Source organism: Xenopus laevis, chromosome 9_10L (assembly GCF_017654675.1).
Source record: "Xenopus laevis strain J_2021 chromosome 9_10L, Xenopus_laevis_v10.1, whole genome shotgun sequence".
Classification (NCBI taxonomy): Eukaryota; Metazoa; Chordata; class Amphibia; order Anura; family Pipidae; genus Xenopus; species Xenopus laevis.
The window spans coordinates 70,024,193-70,048,438 of record NC_054387.1 but is presented as its reverse complement, the minus strand read 5'-3'; the positions used below and the strand labels follow the sequence as shown (position 1 = coordinate 70,048,438).

Genomic DNA, 24,246 nt, shown 5'->3' with positions numbered 1-24,246 from the left:
ACATCATAATTGATATTTGACTGGGTGGCTGGCTGTATGTTTGGCAACCTAGTATACATTACAAACAGGAGACCATTCCAGCTGTGCCATCAGTCGGATATCACTCTCCTCACTTTCAGTATGCTTGCTGTACAGCTAACTTCAAACAAATCCATCTCATTAATTAGAAATTCCAAAATAAAGTACAATATGTTGCAATAGAACGCTAGGGGAATTGGCCCTGCCATATTCCAGATATTTCTGCATAGTGGGTATCCTCGATAACAGATAACTTACCAATCCTTTTGTATGACACTGTGACTTGCAAATCAATGTGTTACAAACTCAAAAAAACAAATAATAAAAAAGAATAGAGCAGACTAATGAATAGTATTGCTGACACCTGGTTTAGTGCCTTGTACTATACTATTAAACTAGGGATGCTTTGGATGACTTACCTCTGAGTTAAATTCCCTCTAGATAGTCAGCAGTGCTATTTAATGAGGGAGGGTGACAATTACTCAAGAATGAAAAAAATCTGCATTTGATGATGCTCAATATTTATCCAATTATAATGACACACGCAGCTTGTATAATAAAGCTGTTTTTCTACACGCTGTTGTATGAAATGATACAAAGTACTCATCAAATTATAATGACCCATTTCACAATAAATAATGTCAGTGGGAAAAAGCATATCGATAATCATTCATGCCACTCTACTATAAGTTGCTCATTTACTCTTGACAACAAATTTAATAATGCTCAATTAAATCAACGAGAAAGGTTTGCCCTTGGTTTGCTTATAGTTGGCAATTTGTGCCTAGATTTAGTTGGTGCAGTTTGGCTGTTTCAACTGGACTGGGCAGGTATACCAACCTTTGGATCAGAGCAGAAATGGTTATACTGGACATCTGCTAAAACAACCTGTCGGCAAGTGAAGAGGGGCTGATCAGAATGGAACAGTAGAATGTGTTCATCTATATGTTTGATCAGTTGTGTGGTATCTATCAGTTTACCGACCAGCCAATAAGACAGAAACCCAGTGTATGGCCACCTTAACATTGTAGGATGCTAGTAATATGCTCTCTTCCTTACAGTAACTTCAAATGCCTGCATTTTTATCTCAAGACTTCATCCAACCAAGTTTCAAGAAAGTTCTGCTAGTTATTGGCTGGCCTACGTATTCCCTTGGACGTCAAGCAGGCATTGCAAATAGAAGGCCTATTCATCAAAATTTTAATTTGTGTAGTTTTAGAGGTTTTTCAACTACCACTAATCTCACATTTTAAAAAAGCAAGTATGTCTACTTACTGTATTTATTAAACCATCCAAATATAAAAAGCACAAACAAATAAAACACAAGTCTGAATACGAATACAAAATCCTTTTCTACTCCAAATTTTTTGTGTGTTTACAAACAAAAAAAAACATCAAAAATTCTACAACCTCAAAGTAACTAAATATTTAAAAATTAGCTCCGATTAAGTATTGCTCCCATTGACTTCTACGTGACAGCAGCTTTTAGATGTGTACTTTTTACATCAGTGTTTTTTTGTGGTTTTTATGCTTACATAGTTAAATAGTTAAATCAGGTTGAAAAAAGACAAAGTCCATCAAGTTCAACCCCTCCAAATGAAAACCCAGCATCGATACACACACCCCTCCATACTTTCACATAAATTATATATACCTATATCTATACTAACTGTAGAGTTTAGTATCACAATAGCCTTTCATATTATGTCTGTCCAAGAAATCATCCAAGCCATTCTTAAAGGCATTAACAGAATCAGCCATCAAAAAAAACATCACCAGGCAGTGCATTCCACAGCCTCACTGTCCTCACTGTGAAGAACCATCCACATTGCTTCAAATGAAAGTTCTTTTCTTCTAGTCTAAATGGGTGGCCTCTGGTACGGTGATCCTCTTTATGGGTATGTCCCCTCGCAAGCGCCTTTTTTCCAGTGAAAACAACCCCAACCTTGACAGTCTACCCTCATAATTTAAGTCTTCCATCCCTCTAACCAGTTTAGTTGCACTTCTCTGCACTCTCTCCAGCTCATTTATATCCCTCTTAAGTTATTCCCCAGGGTCCAGGTTCACCACAAAGTAATTTCAAAAGAAACAAAATAATACCTAGGTGCTCCTATGCTGAGAAGGTGGCCAAGGCCAAATAAAACAACATTTAGGGGGTTATTTACCCCATGCTCGATTTGACTTTATTTATTAATAAAATAACCTTAATTAATCGGATTGCAGAAAAACTCAATAAAATCGTGCAAATACCCAAATTGCTCGAATATTTGATTTTTATCCCCAATATTTTTTTTCGAGCTTTTGCCGGAAAACCATGAAAAGTTCGGATTTTCTGTTAAACCCACTGAAGACCACAATGACCTCAATTTGGGATAGGTGCCTCTCCCACTGACTTATACAGGACCTCGACATGTCTGAGATGGCGGAATTTCAGATTTGGGATTTTTGCAGCATTGGGGTATAATAAGTCTCGAAAAATTCAAGGTTTTTTTCCTTGAAAAATCTGAGTTTTGCCCCAAAAATCCTGACCAGAAAAATTTGAGGTTTAATCAATAACTCCTTTTGTGTCACCCACTTTCCTCAGGATACAGAAATGTCATACTTTGGCTATTAGCCTAGATTTTAAAGGCTACAATAGAACAAAACTTAAGTGAAATAAAATAATGAAAGTTAAGAAATTAATATTGGACATTTAATTATGAATTTAATTAAATATAAAACATTTCACAGAAATGGTCAATCAAGTTGAATTGAAGATCTCTACAATATAATTGCCATATAGGTAAATGTGAGTATACTTGGGTTAGAAAACCCTGTTAAAACAAAGTAAAGGTATTCTTAATATAAAATTTCAAGAATAATTCCCAGAAATTTTGAGTTGCCCGATGCATGTAGGGCATTTCATTTTCCTGGTGTTAATTGACCTTTAAAGTGTGAGTGTCCCAGGCATTTAGCATTCTGGACAGGTTTAACTGCATGTTTATGTTGACAAACCTGTGAATTTCTTTTTAGTGATTGTGGAATTTTGTAAGTGCAAATCTAAACAGTCCGCAGAGCCTTTTACCAACCTTTCCGGCATTAGGCTAACACGCTAGAACACACATATATAAAATTTGAAATATACCCACAAGATAACTCTGTATAATCAAGAACAGATGATGTTCTGCCAGCCTGTTAAGCTGGTCTAAATGAAGTGCTAATCACGGATATAAAATAGCATATTCCATTTATAAACTAATGGAACTAGGAATAGCTGTTCATGAGACACTATAATTAAACAGCTGGAACGTATCCAAGCCTGTGTAAGTCGATAGCCTTGGCACTGTGTCTGGCAGAGGAAAGGCATGTCTGCCGTGAGTTGATATGGCTAGCACAGTTGTGCATTCAATAATGGGCAATCTATAAACACAGCTAATTGAATAAGTGAATAACAGCATGTGACAAGGTGGGGATTCTTTAGAAGGAATCGAAAAAAAAATGTTTTCAACTAAAATGATAGGATGTAAGTATGTTTTGAAGGCACCACTATAAGTGCGCCTTTGCCGAACTATTTGTTGAATGGAACTATCAAGAACTGAGTTGTAATTATTTCCTTCCTTTTTTTTCTCCTACATTCTTTAAAGGTGTTACTAACTCAGTCTGCGTCCATTTTACACTAGCTGTATTGCCACAGCCCTAGTCTCATTATCCTCTCTGAAGAAGGCAGCAGGGCATGTGGCCTATAGATGCAGGGGACAGGGCCTTATATCAATAATAGCATGAGCTGCCAAAGGCAATAGATACCGGCATAGGTGGGAGGTAATTTTTTTGTTTTGGAAGATTACACAGATTCCTTCATAGAACACCAGGGCCAATAAATGTAGTGTCAGTTTTATATAAAATATCCCAGAACACAAAATACTGTAAATACAGTACCAATTTTATACATCCTAAAATACATGGCAGGATAAATGCAGTGCCACCTTCATGCATTATACCTCCATCATGTTTGGTGTAGGATATTCATTGGTGTTGGATTGGGAGGTTTCGTCATGAATTTGTGTATGATATCCAATTCATAAGTTCTGTCCAGCAGATGTGCAACAGCTAATCAAAACTATTAGGTGGAAGAGGATGGAATATTTTGATTTAGAATGGTATTTTTACTACCCCACTAGACCTACAATACTCAAAAGTATTGCATAAACATTATAAAGTGGTTAATTCCAGTCATTTCAGCTCTAATCCTTATACAGATAGGAAATGCACCTCTGCAAAGGTTCCACTTTCATGATGGCCCAATGTGTTTCACTATTTAATTGCATCAATTGCATTTTTATAGATAGACAATCACTACTGATGACACATCCTGGTTTTCATTGTCAAGGAGTTGCTGAGAACAAAGTAAATTTCTTGAGGCATCCCCCCCAAAATTCTCCTTTTTCATGAATGGTTATTAGATCACAAAAAAGATCATTACATGAGATCTGTGTGTGGCTCAACATGGCTATGTGAGCTAAAGTGACAGGCACAGCTGTGTTTCAGATCTCAATGAGATCAGAACCCTGAGGCTAAGTAGGACTTTCAATCAGTGTCTCCTTTGACCCATCAGTGCTCCCTATGAATGGGAATACCCCAAGGATATCAATGCTGATGTCATAGTAACATGGAAATAAAAAAGGCATAAGGCCATAAGGTGCCATCAACCCTTCCAGCTGTTGACCCTGTTTTGCCTGAAAAGGGAAACATCATCTTGACTTGAAGACAGCAAGCAAACTAATTTTTTATAGCAATGACTAATAATAATAATTCAAAAACAAAATGAAACCATTTTTACCTGTCAATCCCCTTGGAAGAGAAGTCTACAGTTTTGTCTTTGGTTACTGATGCTGACATAACTTTTTCTTTAATTACAAGAAACAACCTGCTGCACTTTTAACATATAAATCTATATACAGTTACACAGACAATACAACTGACTAAAATAGACACATCAATAAAGTTCAAGCTTTTGTTCACATTAATTCCACCTAATTGCTAGTGGATTCAGAGTAAAGTAAAAAAAAATCCATCTGAAACTGAAACAATTTCCATCAGAAGTGGCACAATTCCTTCCTGGCTCCAAATCGGACATGAGTAAAACATTCCCAACTAATATCTGCCTAAGAACCAGCCAGGTAAGATGGACATAGACCTTAACCACTTTTTGCTTGGTGAGGTCACCAAATGAGCATTTCTCTGCCTATGTACTGGGCCAAACACTTATCTGCCACTACAGACCAAGTTATTTTACATCTTTTATAGTAACCTTTAAAAAATCCCATGTGCTGATGTGGTCCTTTCCTGACATGTCTGCAAGGCCTACATTATTGGGTGAACAAAATCAGGTGAAGATCCGATTATTTGGCAGTGGTGTATGACCAGCTTTGGCAAGAAGGATTTCATCCCCACTGTCAATATTTGTAAACCTATTTCTAGCATTTAGACATTGAACTCTTTTTATGTAAAATACCAAAAAGAATGTATAAGGAATTTCAAAAAAATATGTGGAATATGTGTATGCAATATTCAGAGTTGGGGGAATAGGTGTACAAAGTACAAACAAGTGATTGCAACTCTCTCCTGTATACAAGAATCCCAAAGCAACAAAATTGTCTGACTGATGAAAAAGCTTCACGCACCAGGGTGGTTGTCTAAGACAGTGAGAGGGAAGCTTTTCTCTAATAAAAATGTACCACCGCAGGGAATGAGCAAGGCACAAAGGCAAATAAGTGACTTTTGACTGAAATACAAGTAATGAAAGATTACCGTCACCTTAAATGGTGCACATAAAGTGACAAGTGGCTGACGGCCACATTAAATAATTGCGCACATCACACTTATCATTCTGCTGAACGAAGGATATTGCTCATATGCATGTGCTGAAAGGGTGAAAGCTGTGCAGTCTTTTTTGGAGTTTAAATGATATATGAATGAATGATATCTGTTAATTACTACTACAAATCAGGTTGATGGTAATTTTCACTAGAGTGGTCTGCTTGTAAATTGACTGAAGTTATGAGGTGTACCCTAAAAACAGATATAGAGTAATGTCTTAAAATGTGGCTTGAGTTAGAGCAAGAGGATGTATGCAGAAAGTCCATACAAATTTTCATGAATTATAGCTGGGGTCTCCAATGTGTTTACCTGTGAGCCACACTCAAATGCAAAAACTATTGGAGAGCCACACAAGCAAGAAAAAATTCAAAAAAGAATTTCAAAGTGAGCACTTACTATCAAGCCATTGGGATCAACATAAATGTGTGAGTGGAGAGCAACATGTTGCTCACAAGTGACTGGTTGGGGATCACTGAATTATAGAGTATATTTCAACCTTGAAACAGGCTCTATTGCTGCAGAAAATTAATAGGTTTCTCTAGCACTAACACAGAGAACTGTTCTTAATCTAAATCAAGCGCCAGGAAGTCAGTTAAAGTAAACCTAAAAAGACTGTGGCTTGAAATAATATATTTTACATACTGAACTAGCGCATTGTTTTAGCAGCCCTATCAAAGTAATGATTCAGGCCTTCAAAGTTGTCCACATGAGCTCCCTATCTTGGATCTTATTAGGCCATCTTTTGAGTGCCAGTGCACACTGTGCATGCTCAGTGTGCTCTGGGCTGCTACCGAGAAGTTAAGCTGAGGCAAACCATCAAAACATTAGCAGAAAGTGAAGTTACATCTGTCATTCAAGATGATGCTGATTATTAAGTAACTCATGCAGTAGCTGCCATGTAATGTGAATTTGAATGTATTACTAAAGGTAAAGATCAGACATTGGGGAGCACCATCCATCAATTATAGATTACAGAGTACGGGGTTAAGTGGATTAATCACATATCAGAAAAGGAAAAGAACTGACCATATAACTGCACCCTCCCATTACAAAATGTCCAGTATGCAGCAAATTAAATCAAGGTTAGTAGCAGGGGTATGGACCAACAGGAGGCAATGGGTTGGTCATATATGTGGCTATTATGTAACTGGATTACCAACCTGCTTACTGGATATGCTATATTGCAGACTGAGGTATAATACAGTAATGAGTTACAGAACTGACAGAGTCAAGCATTCAGTCCCACATAGAGTCCGCTCCCATAAGGCGATCAGGTAGATGTTCCAATATGAAGTGTAATGGCGACATCCTACCAGTATCTGAACTACCTATCGGGCAAACTGTGCTGTGCATCAGGCACAATCCGGCAATTATATATACCGCTAAACAGCACTGACCCTTGGATCCATTCGAGTCACCAACCCCTTTACCCAGATTGAGTCCCCTCCCGATCCATGTAGATATCACTGCCCTTAAATCTAACTCAAAATCTGCCACCCTGCCTAACCATAAGCTAAGAATGCGCCTTTTACATAATAGATAATAGCCGCATATGTATACAACCAACCCATTGCCTCCTGTCGATCTGTCCCCCTGCTAATAACCTTGATTTTAATTGATGCATACTGGACATTTTGTCTTAACAATCTATTAAAAGTTACATTTTATCAATTAATAGCACGAGCCTTCGGATGTAACGGATCGGAGGGTGCAGTTATATGGGTCAGTTCTTTTCCTTTTCTGATATGGAATTTATTACTAATCAGCCGTGTATAGTGGATTTTATATTTATACTGTATATGGTCAGTCCTTAAGAACAGGTAACAGCAGCAGCCCAAAGCAAATGCTGTGTGTTAGCAGAAAAGAAGAAGGGAAGGGGGCATCTTTAGCGCTGAAGTTTATCCCCTTGATTTCTACAGATTTCTGCCAGTTGCCTGGTTTCTGTCCCACCCTCTATACATACATGGCGTTATCATGTTGCTTGCCTTGGTTGAATCATGATGTCTTGATATCTAGCAGCTGGTGGCTATGCTAAATCAGTAAGGCAGCTCCCTTATATATTTGGAAGTACAGATAAGAAATGTTTTGTGCACAAGTCTAGTACCATGATACTACTGTCTGTAGAAAAGGATGCTATCATGAGTTACGTAATCAGAAAGTGATGTTAATGAGTGTGGGGTTGGGTTGTGTAAGCTCCGATTGACTACAAGTAGCTAGGTTGTGGCATCACAATGTGAGCTCAAAGGTTGCACTAAAAGTATCCTACCTTCTTTCTTGCATGCAACTGAGACTTTAGAGACTTTCATAGAAAGCTATGAGAAACCTCAATATTTGAGGATCCCTGGCCAGTTCATCTGTATTAGTTGAATTGCTCTTAAATTGACTTTATGTAGAGACTAAATATGCAATTTCAGGGTGTGTATTTGTTTTCCTAGTCATTAGTATGTACTATTACAGAACACTATAACAAAGCTTATTTTTAGACATAAGTGTAGATAAGGGAATAAAGGGCACATCAGCCTTACCTTCCACATCGCTGCTAAGGTAGTTTCGCACTTCTGTTAATATGAAATTAATATCTTCCTCTGTTGGAATGGGATGGTGTGTGACTTCTGTTGGGGTGTCAGTCGTTCCGGCAATAGTCATCTTCTCCCATGGCAGAAAGAAAATCACCCGCCCATCACTAGTGGCTGGATCAAGCAGTCCCATGTTGTCTGGGCTAAAAAATAGCATTGCTTTTATTATTCTTGTAAGGCTAATTCCTCTAGAACATACAATAGCATCTCTTTAATGCGATATAATAATATGAAGAAAGGATTCCTGCTCATTAATCTGTTGCACTGGTGCAATTTAGTACTTAGACACTTAATTGCACTTGTGTAGTTACCCAAATCAGATTTTTTATTTCATTTCATAAGTTGTAGCACAGTTTCTGAGTAACTGCTGATTAGTTGCTACTAGCAACTACACTAATGCAATTCAGTGCCTATTTTAGTATATCAGCCCCATTGATCCTGGAAACTACATTTTTAATTGTAAATTTGTAAAGCTGCAGAGAAAAAAAGGAAAAGTAAATGGGTAGAAAAAGTTAGCCTGATGTTCCAAACTAAGCAATACATGTTTAGATTCCCTCATTTGCTAAGGTATCCAAATAATTAAATCTCTGCACCCACACACTGGATCAGACTGTTGACCTGGGGGACAACCATTGGATCATATAGTGGGCCTACACATTTACATATCCAACACAGATACATATCCAATAAGCTTTTAACTGCCTATGTATGGGCTTCCAAAAGTGACCCATGCAGCTGTAAGTACATTGTCTGTCTGAGAAAGCATGAACTAGGAAAACAATCTTCATATGTCTCACAGTCCCATAATCTTGGTCAGTGCTGTCCAACTTCTATGGTACAGAGGGCCGGAATTTTTCTAATCTACATTGTGGAGGGCCGATAATGGAAGCCAGTGTTAGCTACTCCCTGTTTTTAGACCACACCCACTTTAAACCACACCCATGTTACCGCAAGACCATGTCCACATTATAGCACACCCACACCAAAAAAACAGATGGTTGGTGCTCACTGCAGGGATCAGGGCCGGAACTAGGGGTAGGCAGAGTAAACGTCTGTCTAGGACGCCTTCATTGAGGGGCGCACTTTTAATGGTTTTTTTTTTTTTCCCAAGCGTTTATTTAATAATTTGTTTCAGTAATGATGGTCACTCATTCTGGTGGAATCCCCCTCCTTTAACTTCTCCCTCTTGCCAGCAATAGCTCATTCTGTGCATTGTGGCAGTGCAGCGTGACGTGCATATTTGCGTCAATGATGTCACTGATGCGGTTGGGTGGCAGAGAGAGGCAGAGAGCTGGCGGCCTGCTTGGTGTGGCTCGCGCTTGCTCCTCTCAGCCTTGCACAGTTGTACTAAACTGAAGACATTCTTTCTATTACTGTGAAAGTGTGGAGCTTCCTGCTGGCACAGCCAGGTACAGATTTGGGCCGGGGGCCATATGTTTGCTGTTGCTGCTGGGAGCTGGCACAGGTACATAAATACTTGGGGGCAATATGATGTGATCATATTTATTTTTGGCTGCTGCTGGCACAGGTTAAGATTGGGGGCAATATGATGTGATCAGCAGGCAGACTTTGATATGGAGGGCCACACAATGGGGGGTTGCGGGCCGCCAGTTGGACAGCCGTGGTCTAGGTATTGAGACGGGTCAGACACTAAGATAAGCACAGAGTTAATCAATACCTGGACCAAGACATTTTAGTTTCAAACCTCACTTTATGGCACATTTGGCCAGGGCTACACTTACCACATAACTAAGTTACATATGCACAGGGGCAAGGCTGGTGAGATGTAATTCTCTCTGTGCAGCAACATAACTAGAACATACACTAGATATTTCCACTGGAGGGGTGGAAGTGTTTCTGGTATTAACACATGTACTAAAGGTTCTGGTTTTCTGGTATGGAGCTAGGAAAAAACGTATATCCTTATGCAGCAAATCAAAGATAGATATTTTGTACAGTAGGAATGACTGTATATGAATGCTAGACGTACCTGTGTCTTATTACTTAGAGGTGTATTTTGCTCCCATCTTACCTACCTGTAATATCCGGGCATCACAATATGAACACCAGCACTAGGCTGACAGATGTTTTTGACCTCCTGATTATCCATTTTGCGCACAGAGTCCGTGAAAGGTCCTGTTGCATTGATGACACATTTTGCTCTGACATCAAATTCTTGCCCTGTAACATAAGGAGATCCAGTTAGAACTTTTTATGTTGTGTATTATTTTAACTTGCAGGGGTAAAGTTAATGCTGATATAAACCACTAAAACTGATAACCAATTGCTTTACACCCCTAATGGAGCTGCAGTAAAAGTATAAAGACTTTTTTTTTTGTCAAAGTCCACCCAACTAGGAGGCCTTTCTTTCTTATCTACCTTATGGCACAACCAGGGTGAGACAGGAAGTGATGCAGACCAGGTAGCTGTGGCAAAAGTAGCCCAGCACAGCTACTTGGTCTGCATCTCTGCTATTTGACCATGGTTGTGCTATGTGTTAGGAATGAGGGTCACCTAGTTGGCCAACTTGATTTGCTGGGGTTACTGATCAATAACAGTCGGATAGCTGTAAAATGAATTATAAATAGTTTGACACTATTCCCCTCTAATTTGGATTCATGGCAGTTATTTAATATCATATAAATTCACTGCAGGTTTCATTATCAAACATGCATTCACGTCTCCATATTCCCAGCTGAGGTTTAGTGCCCAGAAAGCGTTAACCATTCCGATCTGCAGAGCCACATCTGTCTGTCAGGCTACAAGTCCCATACCTGTTAAAACATCTCTGCACCGTGCGCCACAGACGCGCTCCTTGCCGCTTTCTGGATCTGTCCTCCTCAGCAAGCGTACCACTTCAGTGTAATTGGCTGTGGCAGCACCATACCTGGCAGCAGTGAGGGCGATGGCAAGGTTCATCCGTGCGTCGTTGTGTTGTCCTGCAGCAGAGGGGCAGAATCAAAGGAAGGACATGAGTCACCTCCAGCCACTGACTTGTGCTATGGAAGTGTGTCAGATCCGATCTGTCACATCTGTCCCTGTCACACTGAATATACATGATGGTTGGCTGGATCTCACAGGGATTATTTAAAGTTGCATTGTTTTTTCCACATCACAGCATTAGCTTGTTGTACATTAGAGCTGGCTAATTCATCTTAACCGCCACGGCTGTTTACAATGAGCAGAGCTAACAGCACCCAGTGCGAATGGTATATTTTTATAATGGTATTTACCTTAAAAATGCCATTATTTCACAGCAAATTATATTATACTTACTTTATCTATAGCTATTTTTGTACTATATAATCATTTTACCGTATAAGACTCTGCACTATTGCAGAACCACAAACACCAGGAAATGCAGCTGCCCTGGATGCAGTTATAAAATATATCTGCCGTTTTATGAGCTAATAGCATAAAACAGGTCTTCTGCCTCGAAGAAAAAAATGTAACTGAAATAACTGTTATGTTAGCTTGAATGTGTATTTTTTATTTTATTGTGCTACTGGTCCTTCAGATTAAAGAGAAACTATATCCTATTTCCAGTTTCCAATGTATACAGTCTTAGATACTTATGAGTGTATTAATTACAATTTGCTAAGGAATGCATGCAATGGAGGACAAATTCCCAGGTATTGGTCAATCTGAATCTGAACCATTATTGTCATGTGACTTTAAAGCACTGCAGGTGACCAATTTTTATTGAGGTTATTTTTAGGGATTGTGCTGCAATTTTAATATTCAAGTTAGAGTTTGGATTTGGTTCGATATCCAATCTTATTTTTCAGGATTTGTCATAATTATACTGGTACATTAGCAGCTCCAGTATTTGCTTTGACTGACGTTTGCCTCCAAGAACAGCACAAATGAAGCAGGTTACTGCTGTTTTCTACTCTCACGCTTCCTGTTAAGGTTAGAGCTGCACTGTTTCCTGTCAGGTGATCAGTGAGTGACAAATAGACAATCACAAAATGGCGGCTCAAGGAAACAGTTGTAAAATAGTAATATTTAGTGACATGTCGAGTACATGTCAGTCTAATACGATTCTAGTTAGGATATAAATTATCTGATGGTTTTGCTTTTAGTCTCCTTTAAGTGTGTTCTAGAGAATAAGTAAGCAGACTTATATAATGGAAGCAACAGTTCTTAATAACAGAGCATTCATACCAAGATCTTAGCTATCTTTTACAGTTACAGCTGTGGATAAATGGACACAGTTATTGCCTGTACTGATACCATGTATTATAGGTATTTCAGTCCATGCTCCTTGCTGTTCTAACTCCTATTCCAAATTGCTTGTGACTGCGCCTATTGGAGCAAGGAAACCCTGGAACTACCACCATCTTTAATCCGGTGCTAATTCCACAGTTTCCACTGCATACTACATCAATACATGCAGCAGACCTGTGACTTGAAAATTGCTTGCAGACTTTATTTAACAACATAGTTTTACTACGAATGCTGAAAACTATATGTTTGCACATATTCACACTTAAGTCACAACTGTGTCAATGATACTAAAATTGTCTGGAAAATATATTTGCATTCTAGTTTAAAAACATGGAAAATTGCATCCAAAATGCTCATTTGTAAATCCCCCATCTTATCTTAACTCCACTGTTTACAAAGGTAACTTTAAAAAAGTTAAAGGCAGGGGCACTGCCCTGCAGGTTAGGAGACAAAATTACGCTGTTTAAAAAGAAAGCTCTCTGCATTAGTGTTCGGCCCCTCATTGGCTCAGTAGGAACAAACAAAATGTGGGTAGTGGCATTGTGAAGGCTGCCTCAGGGTAGCATGGGGGGGGGCAGAGTTCCCCCTGGTTAAACAGCTAATTAAACAATTTCAGAGAGGTTTAAGCCATTTACTACCAACTTTCTACTATCTACTTTACTTGAAAAAAAGTTAAAGTTTGCTAACAACATATATTCAGTGTTTCTGGGTTCCATTTCAATAAATGGGACAGGACTGTTGCAAAGGATGAATATATTAAGAAACAGAAAAAAATGTCCATTAAAAAAAAAAAAGCAAGCAAAGTTTTAAAGTGCCCCTTTATCCAAAAACAAGTGGCGGTCAGGCTGGATTTCTAAAATAAAGTGCATTTTCCCTTTAAAGCCTGCATGTTATTGCTCCATTAATAACAGCAGATATCAGAGCCACAATATTCCATTTGTTTCAAGCACAATGACAGAATATTAAAGGCAAACAAGCAAGTGACAAGTGCATTTTACAGGTGAAGTATATGTTTTGACATCATGAAATCTCTTTTCACGCATCTAAATGGTTTTCATAAAGGAGGGCCGAGGTAAAGGAAGATTAATCTCCTGAAATACAGGCATCAGAAGAGACTCTGTGCTTATTATTCTCTCTCTCTCTCCAGTTAAGACTCCTCGGCTTGGCTTAGAGAAATGACTCCACATTTCTGGGACCGGAGGCCTATGTGCTCGGAATAATTAATTTCTGATTACTCTATGGCGCCGTTATTACTCAAATCTCAGTGTGCTAACATCAGTTCCATCATGATAATTTGGAGAAAAAGGGGATGGAATTGTAATGGATATTGTTGTTGATTTATGCAGCCGGCATACCAAATGCTTAATACAAATTGATTATGTAAAATATCTCGCTTATGATCTGTCTGTGCTGCTTTGAACCGGTACAAAAGTAATCTGTCTATGGCAAAAGGGCAAAGAAGAGATCAATTTTTTTAGTGGTTCTGATGTCCACTCCCCTCGCCACCTCATTGCGACAAAGCCGAATCAATAATGAGAAGCGATTTTTAGCTATTTACCATGATTATGTAATTTTTCTTATACCTAAAAGAAATGGGAGAAAGAATTTCAGATATCTATGTAAATGGTAGGGATTAATATTGTGTGAAATAATATTATGTGTGCATACTGGATGCAGATATTGCTATATGGTGATGGTATCACAATTTAAGTACAGTAAAGGGGAAATACGCACTATTTGTTAGTAGGAATCACATTCACGTTTCTTGTTCCGTGAAGTATAACAGTTTATCCAGCTAAGGGGTCCGTAATAATGTTATACTTATTATCCTGTTTCTATAGCACAACACATTACAGAAAGTGTTCAGTTGTTTATATTTGCCCCTGCTCAAAACAAGCTGACAATCTTCCCAGATCAGCATAACTCTAACAAGAGTGTGTTTGGGTAAGTGCACATAGGCAATTTAGCATCTATGTTAGAAAATCTATCAAGATCTTTTCCCATGTATCTCCCACTTACTATACAAATCACTGGCTGGTTTCTCTTAATATTAACAAATAGCAAGAGTCCCACAATTTTTTTTTCTCCCAAGCCGGCTGAAGAAGTTCTCCAGAAACCTCACATCATTGCAATCGAAAAATAAACCATGAAGATGAAAAAAGAGGAGGAAAAGAAGAAAAAGAAAAATAGGAGAAAAGGAAAAAAAGAAGAAAGAAAAGAATAAAACATATATGAGCCTATTTATTATGCTGTGTAAAATGAAATTCGCTGAAAAAACAGTATAAGTTGTGTAAAAATAAATTGCTAATTTATTAAGGTGTTTCATTTTACGCCATGCGAACGCCATATCTGCCACCATTATTTTACACTGCTTCAGACATTTGTAAGTAAGTTCAAGAGGAAGTTGCTCAAAGAAAAAGTGAGTAAAAAAAATAACTACATTTTTTGCTCTGTTTTTTTTTTACACAGCGTTGCCTGGAAATGTGTGGCAAATTATTCCACTATTTTTTACATCACATCATAAATCTGCCCCATAGTGTAGAGTGCACTGACTTGTAATCATATATGAAAGTTATTTGTAACACTCTATATACACTCTATAGTTTGTGCAGATAGTGACAGTTCAAAAAATACTTTAGATGTAATAGCTTAAAGTGCAAAGTATATATAAACTAACAGTTTCAACTTTCATAATTGAAGTACAAATAAGTCAATGCACTTGCACTATTTGTACCTCGATGTGAAGGTTTACACTTGCACTTTAATTCATGTCAACTAAAGTAGTTGTTGTTTGTGATGTTACAGATCACCTAAATGTATGATCACACATCAGTAAATCAAACATACTACATTAGATATTTCCTTATTTTCTTTTTCCTTTTTCCCCTTGTTCTTTTTCTCTATTTTTGTCTCTATGCTTCAAGCACTGGTTTATTCTTCGATTGCACTGGCTGGTTTCTTGGGTCACTGACACTGTACAGTTCTATATTACAATTATGCAAAGACATAGGTGTTTTGAGGTCCAAGCCCCTCCCCAGGCCTTTTACCTAGCTCATAATGTATCAGCGCGCCACCTATCTATATGAAGAACAGCAAATAGCAAGTTATGTCATTTCTGTCTCCAGACTGACTACATCTACAAAAACAAGTTATCTTAAACATACTTAAAGTTTCTATGAACTTTAAGTATGTTTAAATTAACTTTAAGTATATTATAGAATATCTTATTCTTAACAACTTTTCCACTGGTCTTCTCTCTCAGAATATCACTGTTCACTACTATAGGACTTAACACTAATGCCAACATAGGGGCTGCTTCTCGGGCCTGCGTGTTTTAGCAGGCCAATTTTCAGCACCATCTGGCATTAGCCTGAAGGCCCAGATAGGGTGGTGAACTCCGCACTCTGGAAACCTCAGCCCCAAACTTCTGGGCCATAAGAAAGATAAAGGAGAAGCTTCTGATAACATAATTTTTGTTGCACAAGTGCCATAAATGAGAAGAGCTGAAATGTCAGTAATATGGCAAAATAAAGGTGCTTAATAAACGTCCAGCTTTAAATAAGTTATAAGGGAGAAGCAAGTGACATAACATAAGCAGACAATGCATACTGTAGAATGGGATGGGTGGATGGGAATTACAGAGAATGCTGCTCACCAACACTGTGCTGAATTCTGCTGCCTGGTGCTGAAAAGACAAGCCAAATAATATGAATAGTAGGGTATGGTGCAAAGCACATAGGGCCTTGTGTGTCCCCATACACAAATAACACTGCATACAAACAATACAACAGGGTTTGTATGGAGCTTTAATGTTCTTTAGAAGAACCAAGCATTTTTTTGGGCTGAGACATTTCCTCCCTGAGTACTGTCCATGAGGCAGAAGCATAAAATACTCCCTGTAGATAATGTATATATGGGAAGGGTCTGTTTTGGTGCTCCTCTGCACTGGGGTATGTTCTCACTAACATTACCATGTTGCCTATAGGTGCACTTAGTGGGGTGTGTGCAATAAGGGGTCAGCTGACATGGTAGTGCAGATGCCCTGTACTTGATGCCAGCCTACGTGCAGGCCCCCACACAGTGTGCAAGTGGGAGAGCACAGTCTATATGCCTGGGCACACACAGGTGATGCTCCTGCTATGCCTTTCATACAACCCTTTTCAGTTACCCTGATATTGTTTTAGAAGACGAGTTGTGACAAAAATGTAAAGTGTCAGGAACACCCTAAAGGTTATATCTAGTGCTGGCCTATGCTGGAAAAAAAGATGGAGCTTCAGCTGTAGCTCCATGTTTTACCCACCATGCCATGGCATACACCACAAGTACAAGTCTTAGCATCACATTCTTAAACTCTGCGACTGCCCTTCCTAAGGGGGCCAGCCTACAGGTGAGTTAGGCTAAGATTTCTAAACTTTCTCTTACCAGAACAGACGAATCCCATAGAATCTCTGGGTACTATGTGCACACAAAGCAATCTTGTGATACCTCACATGCTATGGAAACAAAAGCAACCCTGTGCATAAGCCACATGGAGGGGCAAAAATGTGCCAAAGGAAACATATATTAGACTTGATGGAATGAAGCAAAGGAAACATATATTGGACTTGATGGAATGAAGCAAAGGAAACATATATTAGACTTGATGGAATGAAGCAAACAGAAGGATGCAAGACATGATATATCCTTCTTCTACATAATGTGTCAGTGCTCCTATTGTTCCTTCTGATTGCCATTGCCGAACAGCGGGGGCTTTTTCTGGGATGAAAAGTGAAGGCATTTGGCAACTGTAATGGACATCATGATTGTCTCATCTATTAACACTCACTTCAGAATACCGCCAGATATTCATGCCTGAATTAAGACAGCCCCCATAGAGGCTATTTAAGGAGATCCACAAGATTACTGTTCATTACTTTCACTGTCTTCACTGCTTTTATTTGCCCATAGTTGCTATTTTTGTTCTAACATGTACATCCACAGCCTAAGTTTAGTGATAAAATGTGTGTATCTTATTATACTTATTTACTAAAGCACTATATTTTAAAGGGACCCAAAAGTTACAAAAAAATTATTTTAATTGTGTTTCTCTACCTAGTGGGATTGGAACCAATGCAATAATCTTTGTAAAGCCCTGCAATTTATAAAAAGCCAGCTTTCCTACTGACAGCCCTCTAGTTGTTGCTGGACTACAACTTCCAGCCTTTAGCGGTAATGGCTAATATATTTTCAGAAATAGTTCAAAGGAGGGGTTATTTACTATTGCCCCTTTCCACAATGTTCGCTTTAGACTTGCGGCAGTGGCAGGGCTAAATTTTGCATCTGGCAGCCCTGTCCTGGTTCTGTTGCTGAATGATGTGCAAGCTGGGGGATTGCAACATGTCACAACCCACCAACCCCTCATACAGCAGTGCCAAACACACATAGCATACTATTCATGGGGGGACATATGTCTCTGCACTCCTTTTGTAACACAGAGACATGCAGCAAGATTTCAAAGTGAAGGGCAGAATGCAAAAAACTTGCATTTTGCACACAAACCTGCATTTAATAAATTACTTTGAAAGTTAAACTGACCAAAAATTGCTCTTGAAACCTTGCAAATATTCACTATCGGTATAAAAAATGTGCTAGAATATTAAAGTACAACTTTTACATAGAATACGCATCACTGGGCTAATGTTTTAATGGTGAACAAATAGTCAAATCCAGCCTGTCAAAGAAGAAAAGAATGTCTAATAAGCAGCTCCCTTGAGGTGAATGTAGTTCATAGGCCTGCCGATACCCCAACCTCAGCCATAATCTCTCATTCCTGGAGGTAGAAAAAGCAGTGGAGTGAGGAAAATTCTGCAGTCAAGACATAATGATACCAAATGACAGGGACAATAACGACAATGAATTTCATGTCTTCAAGTCATGAGCAAGGATGCCTGACTGGGCTGACTTACACAATTAAATTGTTACAGGTACAGCAGGAGATTCACTTATCATCTGTACGTTAGTGCCACTGCTGCTATGCCAGCGACCTGCTGCGGAACAGACAAGGTTTGGTTTGTTACAAGCTAATCCTAATGAAACCCATATGCCTGCAATGGCACAGAGACTTGCAAGGGGGGCCAGGTGGTAACAGCTTAGAAAGGAAGTAGAGAAAAGCTAAAATTCTGTAATATATGATCCAGGAATTCCATGTATATGCAAATCCCATGCAAATATGAGCTATTCATCAAAATACCTTATACACAAGCCTTAGCTGGTCTTTATGGTATGATATGTAATGCTCATCCAGCCATGTCGGTGATACTGTTCGAATTATTATTCTTATACGGTACTGACAATTCACTGAAGATCTAAAAACGGGCCATGTTGCACTTTGTGCTTTGTCCTGAGAAATTGCTACAGGTACCTGTGCTGCAAAATGGAGCATGTTCAACCCATGAATACAGGGAAAGGCATGTTGACAGCCCCTACCTGTCACACAGGTTAGGGATGTAGGCTCTACACACCTGCCTGGCATATGGCAGGAGGTAAGGAGAGGCTGTCTTCTCACTCAAACAAAATTTACTTTGCTATCAGCCTGTGAAATCAAAGGGAGTATGTTGCTGGGGCAAGTGATCTCAAATTACATTAATTGTACAGCTACTGCATGTACAGTAAGGGCAATTACAAAAACTGTGCAAGTATTGGGACCAATAAATGCAGCCTGAGGAGGTAATGTGAAAAGATCAAGAGCAATCTTGTTAAACAAGTGGATATTTTGCCTGATTTGGCTACCTACATCCGATCATTTGGCCTCCTGGCCAGTGATCAGGTCATAATAGGCACCTCTGTTAGCCCATTGGGAGATGACCACATCAATTCATCCATGTGGTCCTGCCCAGCAGGCAATCAGAGAGGGACATACATGGGCAGATAATCTGCCACTTATCTGAAGGGTCCTTAACAGTGTATAGCCACCTTTAGGGTGACCTTAGATGGACCTACCCATACGGTACTCAACTGATCAACCTGCAGACCAAATGGAAGAATATCGCATATGTGGCTGTATACGTGTATGGTCACTTTTTCATTTTTATTTTATTCTATTGGGCAACCCACTTGAATGATTGGAACATGAAGCAAAGAGGATCTGTTATGTAATTATTGTTATGACAGATAAGCCTTGATCCACCAAAATAACAGGATTTTAACAGCCCCCCTCCGACTTGCCATACATGTCCACATGGCTCCACAGTGTGGTGAAAAATGGCTAAGCTGCTGACCAAATCTGGACATGTATGGCTAGCTTTAGACCCAAATCCAACTTAAACTGCAAAGATTTATTTAGCAAGTGTACAGCACTATGTAACGGGAAGATAAATGTCGGAGTAAAAGACAAAGCTATGTCTACTTATTGACCTTTGGTATTTGAAATGGAGTTACAATATGAAATTATCCAATGACACATATTATAAGAAAAATGTATTTTTCATGAAAGGCTTTATTTATCTTTATTTATAAGAAACAGGGCCATTTTTTTGGATATTTTTTATGGAGTCCTGCAATGGTCAGTGGCATTGTTTCCCTTTAAGTAAAAAAAAAATTATGCAGAATAGATGAATCAGTGTTGTCTGAACATATCTAGCTGCTTTAACTATTGAGTAATAAGTTTCCAGTTATACAGTAATAATTAATGCAGAGGAAATATCTGTAAGTAAGACATGTTTACACAGAAGCATTAAGTACTTCTTTAAACACCATATATTCTAATTTATTGAAATTCCTCTGGTGCCTCTTTTGCCGATTTCCCAGAGCAACATAAACAGAAGTGACAGATCACTGCTCACATAGCAGCCACATTCTACCCCCAAAATGTTGCCTTTTTGCTGTTCAGGAGTATCCAAATCCCAGTGTATGTTAAATCAAGTCTGACATGTACCCTTAAGTAACAAACTTGCAAGTTGTGCCTTGAAAGGAAGCCTTAAATAAATAGGACACATTGTGTACACCCAGGCTAACATCAAACATATGCTTTAGTTTGCAGATGCTCCGGCAGAGCACGAATAGCCCCTGGTCTTGTCTGGGAACGGCTGCGGCTGGTACTTACACCATTTATGTGTGCTCTTTTGTGGCTTTCAATTAAAAGCAGCAGCCACTAAGCACATTTAATAAGGCTAGCGTATAATTATCAATCTCTGGGTTCAATCAAACATATAATTCAGCCAAGACTTCTCAAGGCTAAATGCTGTGATTTCAGGGGAAAAGAAATGGAATACAGTATTACTTTTAGGGCGAGAAGAGCAAAACAATAGGATATGAAAGTGCCAATGGAGCAAAAGTAACTCAATATTTAATTGTGTTCTGCTGCACATTTAACCAGCTGCGCTACATGCAATTATAACTGGAGTCCAGACCACCTGTACATTCAGTTAAACACCAGTAGCTGTGCCAAACCTAGAAAGACTTTGCATGCCATACTTACTTGTTTTTAACTCAGGCAACAGCATAAAGCTGCATGCACATGCACATGTACCCCAACCTGTATAAGGCATGGGTTTTCCAATCCTCTGCCTTCCTCAGGCATGGGATCAGTCTGTACATATGGCAGCTGAGAAAACAACCAATTTGCCATTAGCGTAAACTAGAAAAGAAACACCCTTGCTCCTATGCCTATGCGGTCCTCACTGATGAGATTTTTAAACACGTCCAATCAATATCTGGCCAAATTTTAGCCACATATTAGTCAGACAGGCCCCATTAAGCTGATGACTTCTATGGAAGGACCATATTGCAGCTTTCATCAACCGGTGCATGGCCAGCTTAAGTTTTTCTATAGCTCTGTGTCTTGAAAATTCTCAAATAGCTTTACTATTAAAATCTATGGGAACCTTGTTCAAGAGAGCCACAGTACAAGGTTGAGTCATATTCACCTGATCTTAATGTGGCTAAAAAAAATCCACTGAAAGCAACTGAAAAAAATGCTCAGGTGTAGGGACCTTTCACCATCTGACTGATAACCCCGAGTCCCGTTCAAATTCAGCCACTTGACACGAGCATTTACTTCTACAGCCTGTCACATCGGATTTGAACCAAAGGATTTTTTTAGCAATAATAATCTGTTTTTCAGTTGTCAGAATCCTCAAGGCAACTCCTATTGCTATCTTCAAGTGCTGTTTATGTACAGAGATCTGAAATAAAATAGCTGTCATTCTGAATCAGACGTTCTCCTGGCCCACTTAGGTATTTTAAGAAAAATAAATCGTAACTGTCACAGTTTGCCATGTACCACTGATACCTACTGTTCATTGTTATAATTCAGCATGTTATTATTATAATTATCTTGTGGTCATTATTGATTCTGCTAAAAATAAATAAGTTATTTTTTGGTGCTGAAAGAAAGTCTCCAAAGATGCCTGCAGGTGTCGCCCTATGGCTTGCAGCCAGCCTAAGAACTGTCACCTGCTCTCTAGGAAACACTGTAGGCTGCTGTCATTGCTGACGGACCCTTGTTTTGCATGTAGGATACTAGAAAGTATCCTAAAAGCATATGGCCTACATTCTGAAATGATACAACGCCATGTGAGTCCTCATTGATACAACAAGAAACAAGTCACAAGACTGGTGGATCTACAGGGCTATTAGAAGATACAACTGTCTACATTACTTCCATCTGTGCCCACTTAAAGGAACAATAACATCAAAAAATAAGTGTTTTAAAGTAATAAAAATATAATGCAGTATTGCCCTGCACTGGTAAAACAGTTTTTTTTTTGCTTCAGAAACACTACTTTTATTTATATAGATAAGCTGCTGTGTAGCACTGGGGGCAGCCATTCAGAGGAGAAAAGGCTCAGGTTACACAGCAGATAAACTTTGTAGAATATAATGGTGTTATCTGTTATCCACTATTTAACCTGTGCCATATACTTTTTTTTAAATTTCTGCCATTGCTACACAAGTAGTTTGTTTATATGAATTGTAGTAGTGTTTCTGAGACAAACAGATCAGCTTTACTAGTGCAGGGCAATACTACATGATATTTTCATTACTTTAAAACACTTGTTACTGTTCCTTTAAGCACCAACTGCCAACTGTACATTACATACCACTCCAAACCCTAGATACCACTAAAGAATTAATGGACTACAGATCTATCATAACAAATGGTCCCCAGAAGGCCACAAGATACTTACACTGGAGTTCCTGAATGTTTCATTAATTTTCCATTGATTTAATTGGACAATGCCAAATGTGAGGAGGTGTGAAATAATTGTGTAAATAATGTTGTATATAAATGAATAAACATACTTATTTATATAGTTGCTAGTTTTTAAATGGGCATTTCAGGGTCTGTGATGCATGCAGTGCAATACAGAGATTTATAAATATAATGTTTCCACTAAATTTCTGGGCATAAATCACTTTTAACAGCTGTATAAAAAGGCCTCATAGAGTATTCGATGCTAGAACTTTACAGACTGTTCCAAAGTAATAGATGGTACTAGAGTCATGAATTAAGGAACTTAAAGTCCCATAAAAGCACCCAAATTGAGACAAGAATAAAATATGTAGCTGACTGCCTGAAAGTGATAAAGTATAGATGGAGCCAGAGCTAATTAGTATTCTGCGAATGTCATCTAGTTTTACAGAGTAAGATTACTTGTAAGTAGCCTAATATTTGTATGATGTCATTTTTCTTACTACATGCTAGGCTGTCACATATAAATGGCATGTTTGCGATAAATAATGTGTATTAGGAATGAACACTGTTGCTCCATCCAACCAAGGAACGTCTTTTGATGAAAGTGACATACCATCATAATAGACAATTGCCCCAACTAGTTTATCTTTCTGCAGCATGGGGAAGAGCTCCAAGGCTTTAGACTTGCTCAAGATGTAGCTGCTCCTCAGGCACTGGCTTCCGGCCACAAGATCATAAGCTTTAATTCCAATCCAGTAGTAAGGCAACTGCCACCATCTAAAGCAGAAAGAATAATCAGAAACACACAGGTGAGCTTCACATGAAAAAAATTATATTTATTTATATTTTATATTTATTTATATTGAGAAATGTCTCGTTTATTTTACCATTTACCATTAGCTAATGCATTGTCCATATATAACAATAACCATCATAGGTATGGATAAGCACAATAGTGGTTGTAGCTGCAGTCAATAGGAAAAGCATCAGTGACAAGAAATATGACAGCTCCCATGAATGTTTATAAGGGCTTTACACTTCTCTCCCATATAGTTGATCACCTATTCATTAAACTATATGTAAGGTGGCCAGAAAATATGATGAAGAGGAGCTCTTGAGATGTCCGAGGCCCCTAACAATCTCTTGGAGGGCAATATCTCGCCTAAAGCCTCCAGTTGGACAGTACTGATGTATATAAACACAAGTATATATAAGTGGGATGTTCTATACACATATCAAGCTATTTCTGTAAAACTTCAGCATGCATTTATTGGATGTTCGGCATCGCTGTATTCATGAGGGGTGGGTTGCATCGGGTGTTCCCTTGGACACCCTCTATCATATATGTCATTCAGATGTGCAAGTGATAAAGCACCAATGAGCACAAGGTGC

The 24,246-nt window shown here is 38.6% G+C and overlaps 1 protein-coding gene across 3 annotated transcripts in view; it reads right to left on the bottom strand.

Moving 5' to 3' along the window:
* Positions 1 to 24,246, bottom strand: part of gpd2.L (glycerol-3-phosphate dehydrogenase 2 L homeolog) — a 117,719-nt gene that overhangs the window by 62,666 nt on the left and 30,807 nt on the right. For 2 of the 3 annotated variants that reach the window (XM_041575721.1, XM_018234553.2), the window contains exons 6-9: positions 23,468 to 23,631; positions 11,225 to 11,389; positions 10,487 to 10,631; positions 8,400 to 8,593 (exon numbers count right to left, since the gene is read on the bottom strand). In XM_041575721.1, the coding sequence (XP_041431655.1) occupies positions 8,400 to 8,593; positions 10,487 to 10,631; positions 11,225 to 11,389; positions 23,468 to 23,631 (668 nt within the window). 3 annotated transcript variants of the gene reach the window in all.